This window comes from Diospyros lotus, chromosome 1, assembly GCF_014633365.1.
Source record: "Diospyros lotus cultivar Yz01 chromosome 1, ASM1463336v1, whole genome shotgun sequence".
Taxonomy (NCBI): domain Eukaryota; kingdom Viridiplantae; phylum Streptophyta; class Magnoliopsida; order Ericales; family Ebenaceae; genus Diospyros; species Diospyros lotus.
The window spans coordinates 49,363,991-49,378,135 of NC_068338.1; the positions used below are offsets into that span (position 1 = coordinate 49,363,991).

The 14,145-nt window shown below is 36.5% G+C and overlaps 1 protein-coding gene across 4 annotated transcripts in view; it reads left to right on the plus strand.

The window, feature by feature from the left end:
* LOC127790751 (ATP-dependent DNA helicase SRS2-like protein At4g25120) overlaps positions 1-14,145 on the plus strand; it is a 47,222-nt gene that overhangs the window by 2,375 nt on the left and 30,702 nt on the right. For all 4 annotated transcript variants that reach the window (XM_052320409.1, XM_052320427.1, XM_052320418.1 and 1 more), the window contains exons 5-17: positions 1,764-1,962; positions 3,421-3,477; positions 3,566-3,671; positions 3,754-3,887; positions 3,998-4,072; positions 4,223-4,348; positions 4,456-4,587; positions 4,677-4,760; positions 5,224-5,337; positions 5,496-5,596; positions 6,593-6,659; positions 7,069-7,119; positions 8,025-8,102. In XM_052320409.1, coding sequence (XP_052176369.1) covers positions 1,764-1,962; positions 3,421-3,477; positions 3,566-3,671; positions 3,754-3,887; positions 3,998-4,072; positions 4,223-4,348; positions 4,456-4,587; positions 4,677-4,760; positions 5,224-5,337; positions 5,496-5,596; positions 6,593-6,659; positions 7,069-7,119; positions 8,025-8,102 — 1,324 coding nt within the window. The remainder of the gene's footprint in view (positions 1-1,763; positions 1,963-3,420; positions 3,478-3,565; positions 3,672-3,753; positions 3,888-3,997; positions 4,073-4,222; positions 4,349-4,455; positions 4,588-4,676; positions 4,761-5,223; positions 5,338-5,495; positions 5,597-6,592; positions 6,660-7,068; positions 7,120-8,024; positions 8,103-14,145) is intronic.

Here is a 14,145-nt window from a genome sequence, read left to right on the forward strand (position 1 = left end):
TGTCTTCTTCTTTTTTTAACTTTATCTTATTTCTTCATAAAACAAAAAAAATTGTAAATTGCAAAGAACACCCTTGAGGTTTGACAAAATTGCAAGAACCACCTATGATGTTTGGGAAATAACAACAATGAACCCAGATCTGAGTTTGAAGCTCTGTGTGTGTGTGTGTGTGAGAGAGAGAGAGAGAGAGAGAGAGAGAGACTCTTGTTGCCATCAAAGAAAACCCTTCTGCAAATTGAAGGGTCGCAAACCCTTAGATCTCTCTGTAAATGGCTTGATTTGCACAGAGAGAGAGAGAAATAAGGAGAAAGAAAGGGGTGGTGAAGAGACACCGTCGTTGGAGAGGATAGATTGCCACTGCCATTGGCAGACCGAGAGAAAGGGGGGGATGAGAAAGGAGAAAAAAGTTTTTAAATATAAATGTATTTTGGTCATTTTAGAATATTTAATTGGGGTTAACATGACAAGGGGGAAATTGCAATATAGTATTAAATCTTAGGGGTACTCGTATTTCTCAAATGTTAGGGGTAGTTTTTGCAATTAACTTAAACATTTGGGGTACCACATGTAATTTTCCCAACAAAATAAACGAGAAGAAACTATACAACTAAATTTTAACTTCTATTGAACTATTAAATATCAAAATGCAAGCAGCAACTAATTCTTCAAACTGAACCTATAATATAAACTGTAAAGAAATTAATGCCTTATGCTTTTTCACCGTAAATAAGAGAATGTTACTAAGTGCATTATGCTTTTTTAGGCACAATAAGGAGTAAAGATGTGGCCTAACAATTTTGGTCAGGAAGCTTGGCATAAAAAGTCAAGAAACAGGTATCATGGAGTGTTTTAACTGTCACATAACTATTGTATGATTTATTTTTTCCTGAAAATACAATGAATTGTTGGGAGAGACAAATATGATATGAATTATAAGGTTCTTACAGAAGATATGTAATAGGCAGCCCATAACATTTCCCTACCCAAGACCTAAGAAATAAGGGCATAATAGAGATATTGAAATGGGAGAAGGCAAGTGGCGCATGTGCAGCCAACAAATTCAGTTAAGGGGTAGAATGGGAAGAGCAAAGAGGGAGAGACATGTGAGGGCAACAAATTCCTTTAAATAGAGAAGCAAATAGAGTAGAAGGGGGGAATTTTCTGGTGAATATAGAGGGAGAGTGTGGACCTCTCGAAAGTCCACTTTCTTTTCATTTTGTTAATTTCCAGCTTGTAGTTCCTTCAATTATTAGTGTCCTATCAATATGCTCATAGATAGAAATGATTGGCAATCGTGGAAGTCATGTAGCAGATGCCACATAGTTGGATAAAAGGCTTGATATGTTGTTTAAAATACAATTAATTGGTTGCAGTGTAAGTTTTAGTAAGCATAAGAGCAACTAATTCATGGTTAGATGAAGAGAGCTTTTATGACTGGGCCCAATAGACCATTTCTGGTGGAACGGAAATGGAAAAAAAAATATATAACCACTGACCAGAAGAGATAACGGAGAGAAGGCAACAAGCTTTACTTGGTTTGTTTGTGGTGTCCTATCCATGGAGATCGGATAGTTCTATTATCTGTTCATGTTAGTGAACACTTTTATGATTCATTTCATTGATTATTCTATAAAGACAGAGGTAAGGTTGCTAGACCTATCTCATAGGCATATCCATTTCTCTCTCTATTTGAAGACAAGAAGACATTTTTTTTTTCTTCATCACTTTTAAATGAATAAGAATAATGTGTAATCATGCAATAGGTTAGGTCGCACGCCAGAATTTTTGATATATGGGCATGGACAACAAAGAAGAGCAATTATTGAGGCTGTGAGGCTATTGGAAACTGGAAACAATAAGCAAAACCAAGAGGCTGGCAGACTTGATGAAGAGTTAAATGGCATAAATTCTCCACAATATTTCAAAGACAAGTCAAAGAAGTGGCAGAAGTTTGTTGTTCAAGTGAGTGATTCAACTGCATGTTCAACACTTTGCTGTTTTTTATTAGCTTGCAAATTGTGCTTCTTGTTCCAAGCTAGATAATTCTGTTGTGATTTTCCTTCTCTTCCCCCAATTTTCTATAATCAACTTAAATCAACCTTACTTAATTATCTATTTATTGCAATAAATACTACAACACATTTTTGTTGTTATCACTTGATCAATGTGTTTTAAGCCCGTGCATTCAAAATTTTCATGAATAAATAATGCACATTTTCACTTTAATATTTAGTGTGGACTCTGGTATTGATGCAAAAGTCAAAGTTGAACATTTTGTTTCTCCTCCTATTTGTTCATTCATGCCTGTGCAATGTTGGTGCATATCAATTATTACTTTGTCTAGTGGATTTTTGAACGTTGGGGTGTATGCTAGATTGGATTAAGGACAGATTGTTTTTCTTTTTGTTGATGATTAAAGATGAGCCCCCTTTTAGAGCAAGGGCAAAAGCCAGGAACCTCGTTCTTAGGCGACACCCTTTTTTTAATAATTAAAGATGAGCTACATGAAGTTATTGTTAAAATATAGAAATCAATAAGTTGGAATTGTGACATAGAAGTGAGGAGAGAGAGAGAGAGAGAGAGAGAGAATGGCTGATGTAAAAATAAGTGGATTTATATGATTCAACCATAATGGTTAGGTCCTATTTCATTCACTTTGATTGAATATATAATATAACCCTATATGTAGTAGATTTGTAATGTCAATGTGACTTTTAGAAGTCAATTGATAGTATGAATGCCATGCCACCAACCCTAATTTAGTTAGGATAAGGTGCAGTTGATGATGATGATGATGATGCAATAGTTTAGAGATAGCAGTAAGGCCATCTTTATCTTAAATCCATCCCTTGGATCTAATATGAAATGGAATGGAGAATAAAAAGTAAAGACAGGTTTTTGTGGGTCATCCATAATGGGTTATGCTGGTTTGACAATATTGCCTATGTCTGAGAAAAGGTCAAAAGTATAATTAATTTGCACAGTTGCACTAACTGTATAGATATTCAACCATATTTACAGAACTCCAGAGATTTTATCTCGTCTATCTGTAAAATTTACAGCCATATTTTTACCATCCCAGGTAGTTTTGCTGTACTTGATGTAACCTCACTTAAATGGAAAAAGCATTAGATTGCAAGTATTCACCCTTTACCCTAGAATTCAGAAGTTGGTTTTTCCAAATACCATTGCCTCATGAATATATATCAAAACTACTTGCTACTATTATTAGTAAATACATGGGTTGATGCACTTCCATTTCATTCTAGACCTAGAACAAATCAAGCCAAGTTGGTTATTGGTTGTGCCAAGCTGGTACATTGGTATGAGTTTGGCCAGGTTATCCTGTACTTGATTTTTGTTGTGGTTTTCTTTGTCACTTATGTTTCTTATGGTTGCCTTGATGCTATCCATCATCAGGCTAAAGCTTCTGGAAAGACACATGAAGATTACCATAAAGCAGCTGATGCTACAGGAGTAAGCACTTTATGAAGTTTCTCTTATATGTGGTCTTTTGCTGATATTTTCCTTATGTTTTACTAATCTTTCATAAGTGTTTACTTAGGCTGCAATTCTCCAAAACTACAACGACATATTAAGATCTTGTAATGCTTTGGATTACCATGACTTAATCAATTGTTCAGTGAAGCTGCTAAGTGATTTTCCTGAAGGTTCATATCATCAATGCATGCTTAATCAACTTATGGCTTGCAAGACTTTTTTCTGTCTAAGCTAATATTCTTTTGTTTGAAGTATTTAAGGAATGCCAGGAGTCATGGAAAGCTATGGTGATAGATGAATTTCAAGATACAAGTGCAATGCAATATAGTTTGCTGCGGGCTCTTGCATCTCATAAGCGCCTAACTGTTGTTGGTGATGAAGATCAGGTTTTTTTTTATGTTTGTTACATGTATATTACAATTGTTTTGATTTTTCCTTTTTTCCTTTCATAATTTCTTCTCTTTTCTGTTCCAAATATTTGTACATATTACTCCAGTCAATTTTCAGTTTCAATGGTGCTGATGTATCTGGATTTGATTCTTTCCGTAAAGATTTCCCAGACCATAAAGAAGTATGTTTTTTTTTTTAATTGAGCTATTGTTGTGATCTTATGTGCTTTTTTGGTTCATGCAGAAGTCTAAATTTCACTACTTGCAGTAAATCTTCTGGAAGGGGAGTTATTTAATGTGTTTCCTTTTATTGATTATTTTCAATCATGCAGGTTAGATTAGTTAAAAACTATCGGTCCACCCGTTGTATTGTTGAAGCTGCATCATTTCTAATAAAAAATAATTTGAAGCGATGCCAGCTAAAGAATGTTATCACTGAGAATTCCTGTGGATCTAAGGTAGTATTGTTGAAGTTGGAAAAAATAACGCAATTGAAATTAATAGAACAAAACAATTAACTCTGTGGAAGCTGGTTGGTGATTCTGTATTTTTTGTCCATCTGTAGATCATTGTCAGGGAATGTTGTAATGAGGATGCACAGTGTGCATACATTGTTGATAAGATCATAGAAATTACTTCTGATGCTTCGTCTGCTAAGAACAATTTTGGAAGTGTTGCTGTTCTTTACCGGAGGCAGGTGAAAGTTACATTGCATAATGTTGGGTTTCAATGCAAAATCTCTCAAGACTTCTGCTGAACAGCTGGTTGCTTTTTTTGGTGCATCAGGTAACAGGGAAAGTATTCCAAACAGTCTTCCGTGACAGGAAAATACCATTCAACATTCATGGTGTGGCTTTCTACAGAAAAAAGGTTGATAATTTTTCTCTTGTTCATCAAGTTCCTTTGGCTCTTTGAAATCATAATTTTTCTTCTGGTTGCTGCTATATGGAATTTAGCATTCTGAATTCTTAATTATCTGTACTGATTCCATTAATTGTATATTTGTATAGATTTTCATGTTGCTACTTTTTTTCTTCGTTAGGCACCAGTTGATGCAATGTTCATACTCTTTTAAAAACATCAACTTTTGATGTTAGAGTAGAACTTTTAAGTGAATTACAATGTAGGGCTGTATTGAATTTGAGTAATTCCGTCGTTAGAGCATTGAAATGCAAACTGAGATTTCTTTTTATTGTTGAACACAAAAATGCATAGTGCTTCAGCTGTCTGTAATGCCAATACCTATTTCTGAAACTACACTTGTGATCTTGCTACACTATTCCTTTCTAATATACATGCATATGTTGTTCCTTTATCCTTGATTTCACACTAGGTTGTCAGAGCCATAATTGCTATGCTTAGAACAACTTTGCCTGGTTGTGATGATGGTTCATTTCGTCGAGTTTTCAAGGCTTTACTCCCTTTTGATAAAGTGGAGAAGAAAAAGGTAATTAGTTTAATCACTATTCTGTTAGCTGATTCATCCTTGGTTGGGTTGTTCATGAATCTGTTATTCCCCCTCCCCATAATAACTGCTAGGTAAGCGTGGAACTTTAATATCTGAGTACATTGATGCCATAATTCTTGTCTATTTATTTATTGCAGGTAATTGCTCATGTTGATAAAGTTTCAACTGTTAGGAGATGCAGCTACATGTCAGCTGCATGTGACATATTCAGTGCAAAGATTTCAGGGACCTTTAAAAGGTTTGTTCAGAAAATCTTCCCTGGGAATGTTCCTTCAGTAGGTAGCTTCATGGAAGCAAGTTCATATCAGACTGCATGATTTGCAGCCAATTTGTAGAAAGAATATGATCCAGTTGTGATTGTCTTTCTCCTTTATTAACTAACCAGATAATTGAGTCTTTTGCTTGATCCCGTGATATTTTTACCTACAATTTTTTTCTTGGTAATCCTCTAATTTCTTTTTTGCTCTTAGATTATGGCCATAACAAATTCTATTGTTTCTGAATTTGAATTGAGAAGTACAAAAATAATATATAAGAAAATTCTGGAGCATAATATTAAAGAATTGAAGCTTGTAAAGCCCAGTTCAAGGTTCAAACATATACAGATTGTTTAATTCACACTCCATTTCTTGTATAATCCTTCCTTGAGTACAGAAGTTTATATCCTAACTTTATGCACTAGAATATAAACACATTGTGGGAATTGATGCTCATTGTTGATGTGCATGAATGTGCAATGGTCAAGTTAGTTCCTATTCATCTTGCAAACTGTTTATTTAGCTCAGTCAACCAGAGAATTTCAAAACAGGAAACAGAACCACCCTAGTCTTATGTTTCAGTATAACTAAAATTGTTAAATAGAAGAAAGTAAAATTTTCATAGTTCATTGACACCTGGAATAATCAATAGAGTTGTGCTGCTGGAGATGGAGAAGCGGAAGGTGATAATTGGAAATGTGTTTATTGTAAAGATGTTTCTTTTATGAAGCAGTTTTTCTAGAAGAGATAGCATTGATCTCAATCATTCTGGGTACAGACATTAGACATGCCTTTTTTATCTTGGGCTTCAGCAAATTGTTGAGAGCCTTGAGGTACTGGACTATTGATGACATTGAAACAAGTATTTGATTTCTCAACGTGCAATCTTTATTATTTAAAATATGCATGCTCTACTTTTTTGATTGTCTTGTTGAATCCCTAAACCGTTTACTTATTACTCTTATTGCATGCTGTAGGAGTCAACTTACGCAAGGACGTAAGGTGTTGCTTACACTTGACATGATATCAAAACTTGTTCACAGGGTAAATATATTATCTTGTATTATCAATTTGTTCAAATAGTAGATGCAACTAATTGGTGGAGACTTCTGTTTGCAATTCATTAATTTGAAAAAATGTGGTTTTAAATAGGAAAACATTTGAAGCCAGATACTTTTTTTAAGGAATTCCTATACATTAACGTCTATTTCCCAAAATACTTGAACTTGGCATGGTTTTATGCAACTTCAATGCTTGGCACAGACATGTTCAGTATGCCCTTTGCTGCCTAATATAAGGGTTTTCTCATAGGGAGAAAGAGAGAAGTGGATCTGCTTATTCTTGTAGTCCTTTTTTGACTCATACCAATAGCAGAGAATATTTCTTCCATTTTATTCAAAATTTTTCCTGGCAAAATCTTTGAAGAGTCCATCTTACTTCTTGATGCTTGCAGGAACATTCAATCTCAGCTGTCATAACTTCAGTGGCTAACATGATACCACAGGTTGGTCTTTTCTTCCATCAGGATATCCTCAGAAGAAACAGTGTAAAGTTTAACAAGTCTGTAAATGCTTTTGGTTGCTAAATTTGTGTAAATGCTGGTAGCAAGTCATTTTGGTATTTTGGATACGCTAATTTGGTAATCCTAGAATGATATATGATATGACTTCTAAGGAAATATGCAGGCTACAAATATTGTTAGTTCAATTATATGAATTTACACATCCATACATGTATGTGGACCTTCTACTTGTAGATGGAAGTTTGTAATTCTTTTAATGATCTTGACTTGGTGCAACTGTGAAACAGTGTGAAGTATGGGCCTATGTATTTCATATATCAGTTGATTTAATAATGTCGTCGAGTCCATGTGACTAGTTCATGACTTGTGATGAAGACTCTGTTCTTTTTTTTTTTTTTTTTTTCCGAGTTGGTTGTTTTAATATGTAGCAAGGTTTGGAGAGACACTAGGCAATTTACTTATGTCTGCTTGAGTTGTTGAGTAAGAAGAGTATGGATTTGCATTTAGTACTTAGTTCTTAATGTGAAATTAGACATGGTCTTTCTAATTCAAGGATTAATTAGTTAAAGAATGAACAAATATATGCATCCGTTGCTTCACCCCTGTTATGTGTTAATGTTATTCATTTTTCAATTTTGTGTTGCTCTGTTTATGCTGGCTGTGTCCTTTCTTGTTCACTAATCAGTTTTCTTTTTTTTTTTTACGAACGTTTAGGTGGCATAAAAAAATAACTTTTTTGTATAATTTTCTCATTATGGCAACAATTTGGTATTACAGGTGTCCATATTTCATATTCCATTGATTTAGCTTCCCTGTCATCGTAATTGCATAGTAATTGCAATGCTATATACTTTTACTGGCAAACTGACATGGCTTTTGATTTGTAGAAATACCTTCTTGAACAGCGGGCAGTTCTTGATGTTGATGGTGGAAAATTGCTAAATGAAGACAATGATCTAAGATCAGTAAGTTTCTACTTTTTGAGTAATTGAAGTTAGTGTCTTTTTGTAATGTTGACACCTTGCTGAAGTAGAAACATTTTCTTTCATATCTATCTTTGCTATTTGTTTATTTTGGTTTTCTTTTCACTATGCTGTTGACAATGTACCGAGTTTGTACCTTTTGTGGTGCATGAATTTAAATTTTTGAATGCTTAAAGATAGGATCCTCAGGATGTACTGCCTTAATTTATAATGTAGATTATATCAAAGTACTCTCTCTCTCTCCCCCCACCCCCCCCCTGCCAAAAAAAAAAAAAAAATCAGAAAAGAAAATATAAGGAACATGTTCTTGATGGAACATTTTTCCTGATAAGTGTCACAACCCAGATGTAGGCAGAAGTCCAAGCTCTTGAATGCAGCAGATTATTTTGCAGGAGTTTTTAATTTTCAGTTATAGAGTTGATAACTGTAATTTAATTAGTAACTGCCTGTAAGAGTGGCTATATAAGCCACTTGAGAAACTGTTTGGAGTGTTTTAGGAATAACAGAATTCAAGTTCTCTCTTTTCTCTTCAATTCTCTCCCTACTTTCTCCCTGTCACTCCCTCATTTCTCTCTTTCTCCCTCTCTCTCAATTCTATCTTCGAAGAAATCCTTAGTCAGGTTTGGGTTCTTGATAATAAGTTTGAGGTTCTTGTGACTCACCAATACAAGTTTGAGGTTCGCTGTGTCCAAAATATGTTGACTTTCATGCTTTTTGTTGTTTTTGTTTTACAATTTAAAGTTTATAGATTGAAATTCCCTTATTTTTTGTCATACTTGCACATTTGTTACCTTTCTGCTTTGAGCATGTGCCAGAGGGAGGGAGAGGATGGTGCCATGCTAAAACATGTACCTCATTGTATTGCTCAAAGTGTTATCGGTTGAATATTTGAAAAATAAAAATCTTTATCCACTAGTGTTAAATTTTCATTATGTCTTTGTGCTAAACCATATTGGTACATATGTTAAGGTAATAGATTCTTTACACATTGACGTGGCAGTGTTAGGAACCTAGGGTTTTGCTAGGGTTTTAATAGGAAAATATCAAGAATAGAGGGTTTTGCTAGGGTTTTAATAGGAAAATATCAAGAATAGAGAGGATTGGAGGGGAAATTGGACAGAAAGAGGGAGATAGCAGATAGAATAGAAATGTAGACAGAACATAACAAGCGAGACAATCAAAGGGAAACGAGTGAGAGATCTGAAAAGTTGAGAGAGAAATTAGAATTCAAATTATCATTCATCTGTCATTCTTGAATTGATCTAATCTATTTATAGTGTAATGCCCCGCCTTTTCAGGGCGTTGCATTTATTATATGCTAGGATTTTTTTTTTTTATACATACGAATCATGCTAAAATCCTCAACATATCATATAAGAATAAAACTCTCAAAATAGAACTAAGGAAATGAAATACTTAAACATATGCGGAAGCAAGATCAGAACCTTAAGAAGCCTCGAAAATCATAATGTACATGAGTTTGTACATATTGTTCGCCCAACATAATATTACAATAACAGTTAAAATCACATGACAATAGATATAAACTAAACAGAACATCATCTAATTATCTGGTCCTGGCCCTGACAACAAAACCTCCATCGTACTCATGCCTCGACCACCCCTTTGCCCTTCCTACTGCTAATCTTGCCTGGAACGTGGAATATTCCAGGGACAGATGTCCAACATTAGAAAATGAATCTTCTAAGAGAGGGTTAAAATAATCATGAATGAGTAATGCATGGACATGAACAAACATATGCCTTAGTGTAACTTCCTTGGCCCTCCAGCTCGGCACGAAATCCTAGGCAGTAATCCCGACCTGCTTACGGGGTATGCCTAATGTTGTTCTATCAATTGCCCTGAGGAAATTCCGGCTACACTATCAGGGCGACATCCCATCTCGACACAAGTATTGATATGCCAATAATATCATGTCGAATGAAGTATCACGAATAACGATGCAACAATACATGCATAGATGTGACAAAAATACTCATATAACTTAGCCACTTTCGTGACTATCATGCTTAACATAGGCAATCATATTGTGAGAAAACAATTATGAGAGAAAAACTTAAGAGATTAGTTTATTAGTTTGTTATTTATAATAGGCACAACAGGGCTAATAACCTACGGGCTTAACCTATGGGCTTAGCCTAATTACACATAGTTACAACAAATAAATAAATAAAAAACACATACAACAATATGCAATATATCTAATTATACTAATAATTCTAATACTCCCCCTTAAGCTGGAGCATAGATATCATATGCACCAAGCTTGTTGCAGATATATTCTATCTGAGGACCATTTAGAGATTTGGTAAAGACATCGGCAAGTTGATCACTGGCGTTAACAAACTCTGTAACAATAACACCTTCAACCAACTTTTCTCTAATAAAGTGACAGTTGATTTCAATATGCTTAGTCCGCTCATGGAACATTGGATTGGAAGCATTGTGCAAGGCAGCCTGATTATCACAAACAAGCTTCATAGGGGATACTTCACAAAACTTGAGTTCCTCCAGGAGTTGCTTAAGCCAGATGAGCTCACAAGTTGCATTAGCCATAGCCCGATACTCTGCCTCTATACTGGATCTAGCTACTACATTATGTTTCTTACTTTTTCAAGAAATCAGATTTCCTCCCACAAGAACACAAGATCCAGAGGTTGACCGACGATCAGAAGGAGAGCCGGTCCAATCTGCATCTGTATAAGAACAAATATTTATGTGCTCCTTATCCTCATAGAGTAGCCCTTTACTCGGTGCTCGTTTGATATATCTCAGAATCCAGATGACAACATCCCAGTGAGAATCACATGGAGAACTAAGAAACTGACTCACTACACTCACAACAAAAGCAATGTCGGGACAAGTGACCGTGAGATAGTTTAGTTTGCCTACCAATCTTCTATACCTTCCAGGATCTGAGCAAGACTCCCCCTGTCCCGGCAAGAGTTTGACATTTGGGTCCATTGGGGTGTCAATTGGTTTGTAGTTCACCATACTAGTTTCTTCTAAGATGTCAAGTGCATACTTCATCTGAGAGATTGAGATCCCATCTCTTGATTGAGCAACTTCAATATCCATGAAATACCGGAGTTTGCCTAGGTCTTTCATCTGAAAGTGCCGATGGAGATACTTCTTCAGATTTTGTATACCAAGTTGATTGCTCCATGTGATAACAATGTCATCTACATAAACAACGAGATAGATACATAAAGAAGAAGAATATCGATAGAAAATTGAATGATCAGTTTCACTTCGAGTGAGACCAAAGGCTTAAACCACAGTGTTGAATCTGCCGAACCACACTCGTGGAGATTATTTCAAGCCATAGAGAGACTTCTTGAGTTTACAGACTACATTGGACTCCCCTTGGGAAACAAAACTAGGTGGTTGCTCCAGATAAACCTTCTCTTGCAAATCACCGTGAATAAAGGCATTTTTAATGTCCAATTAATAGAGCGGTCAATGATGTGTGGCGGCTATAGAGAGAAATAGGCCAATAGAGGCCATCTTAGCAACTGGAGAGAAGGTGTCACTGTAATCCAGCCCATAGATCTGTGTAAAGCCTTTGACAACTAAATGGGTTTTAGGATGTTCCACCTGTTCGTCGGGCCCACTTTAGGGGTGAACACCCACCGACAACCAACGAGAGTCTTTCTTGGTGGCAAATGCACCAAATCCCAAGTGCCAGTAGAATGCAAAGCACCCATCTCATTTAACATAGCTTGGCACCAACCAGGATGGGACATGGCTTCACTTGTGGTTTTAGGAATAGAAACAGAAGAAAGGCCTGAAACAAAAACACTATAAGCAGGTGACAAACGGTCATAACACAAAAAGTTATAAAGAGAAAGTGGATTGCGAGTAGACCGTGTACCTTTGCGAAGTGTAATATGAAGGCTGTCTGGCTTAAGATCCATGGCAGGAGTGACCACTGACGGAGAGAGTAAGTAAGGAGAGTCGTAGTCAATAGGAATGCCGGTGCCAGGAGCAGGATGAGGACGACAGTGATAATTAAGGAGTGGAGGATCCGGGGAGTGTGGACCAAAAGATGGAAGTGGAGGGTCCACCGAGGAGGAGATAGACGGATCTGATAAGGGGATTGGAAGAGAAGGAATAGGCAATACCTGGTTAAGACGTTGTGAATCAGGCTGAGCATCCGAGAAGAAGGATTGTTTTTCAAAGAATGCGACATTAGCAGACATAAGATAACGGTTCAACTCAGGAGAGTAACTCTTATAGCCTTTCTGCAACTGGGAGTAACCGAGGAAAATACACTTGAGGGATTTAGCATGAAGTTTATCTTGTCCCGGTAAAAAGGAATTCACAAAACAGATACATCCAAATACACGAAGGGGAACGGAATAAAGGTGCTGGGAGGGGAACAAAAGAGAGTGATGAATGTTGTCCTTTAACACTGAAGATGACATGCGATTGATCAGATAACACGCAGCAAGAACATCTCCCTAGAATTTTGTGGGAAGATTGGCATGTAAAAGTAGTGTTTGTGTAGTTTTAATAAGATGACGATTTTTATGCTCGGCAATACCATTTTGTTAAGGTGTATAAGGACAAGAAGATTGATGCAAAATGCCATGAGTAGTCATGAAAGTAGTAAATTGAGAAGAAAAGTACTCAGGGGCATTATCACTACGTAAAGCACATATAGAAACTCCAAACTGTGTTTTTATTTCAGGAGTGAATATCTAAAAGACAGAAAACAACTTTGATTGACTCTTCATGAGAAACAACCAAGTGCAGCGAGAAAAGTCATCAACGAAAGTAACAAAATATGAGAAACCAAGAGTAAAATTGACATGACTGGGCCCCCATGCATCAGAGTGCACAAGAGAAAAGGGAGCCTCAACCCTATTATTGATACGATTGGAAAAAGAACTGCGTGTGTGTTTACCACGCTGACATGACTCACAATAAAAAATAAACAACGATGACAAACTAGGAACTAATTTCTTCAATTTGGAGAGGCTGGGATGAGCAAGACGAGAGTGGAGAAGATCTGGGGAAGCAACACTGGTGCAAGCCATCGGCACATCAAGATGATAGTGACCTTGTGACTCAAGCCCGACGCCAATCGTCCGCCTCGTACCTTGGTCCTGTACACAAATAGAGGTAGGAGTGAAAGTGAGTGAGCAGTTAAGGGTTTTAGTAAGCTGCTAACTGAAATCAAATTGAAAAGATTGCTAGGGACATAAAATCAAATTTAAAGATAAAGACGAAGTGGGTGTGGTTTGGCCTATCCCTTTAACTGCAGTTTTGGTGCCATCAGCCAGGGTAACTGTAGGCAAGGTATCAAAATAAGTAAGTGAAGAGAAAAGAAGTTCATTACCACACATATGATTAGTGGTGCCAGAATCTATAATCCAAGGACCAAGAAATGGGCTTTTAGTGACGCAAGCAACAAGATTACTAGGATGAGACTATTGGGTGGTTTGAAATTTCTAGAAGATATCATACTCAACTGCAGACATAGGTATCAACTGTGAACCCGATGCAAATTGGGCAGAACTAAGATCACTCTGGAATGCATGAGCTGCACTGGTAGATGAGGTAGGCAAAGCAGTTGGCCGACCATGTTTCTTCCAACACCTTTCCTCAAGATGACCCAGTTTTTTACAAAAGGTACACTGTGGATGTGACCGATTATTATTACGGCCTCTATTTCCTGCTGAGTGAGAAGCCTAAGACACAAGGGTTGAAGATTTGACTGGAGGAAGAACATGGGAAGAAGAGGACATACCATGTGTATCGGTTATGTTCAACAACCTTTTAAAAGAGTACTTCATAGTAGGATTAGTGGAGCTAGTCAAGATTTGATGCCTGATGGCGTCAAATTCTGGTTTTAGACCGGAAAGAGCAATAACCATAAAAGACTACTCTTTGAGCAACCTCTTTGGTCTTGATCGTAGTAGTGGGAAGAAGAGCATCAAATTCTTGCATGAGAGGCTGAACTTGTCCCAAAGAAGATTCTATGGACGACTCTTGCTTC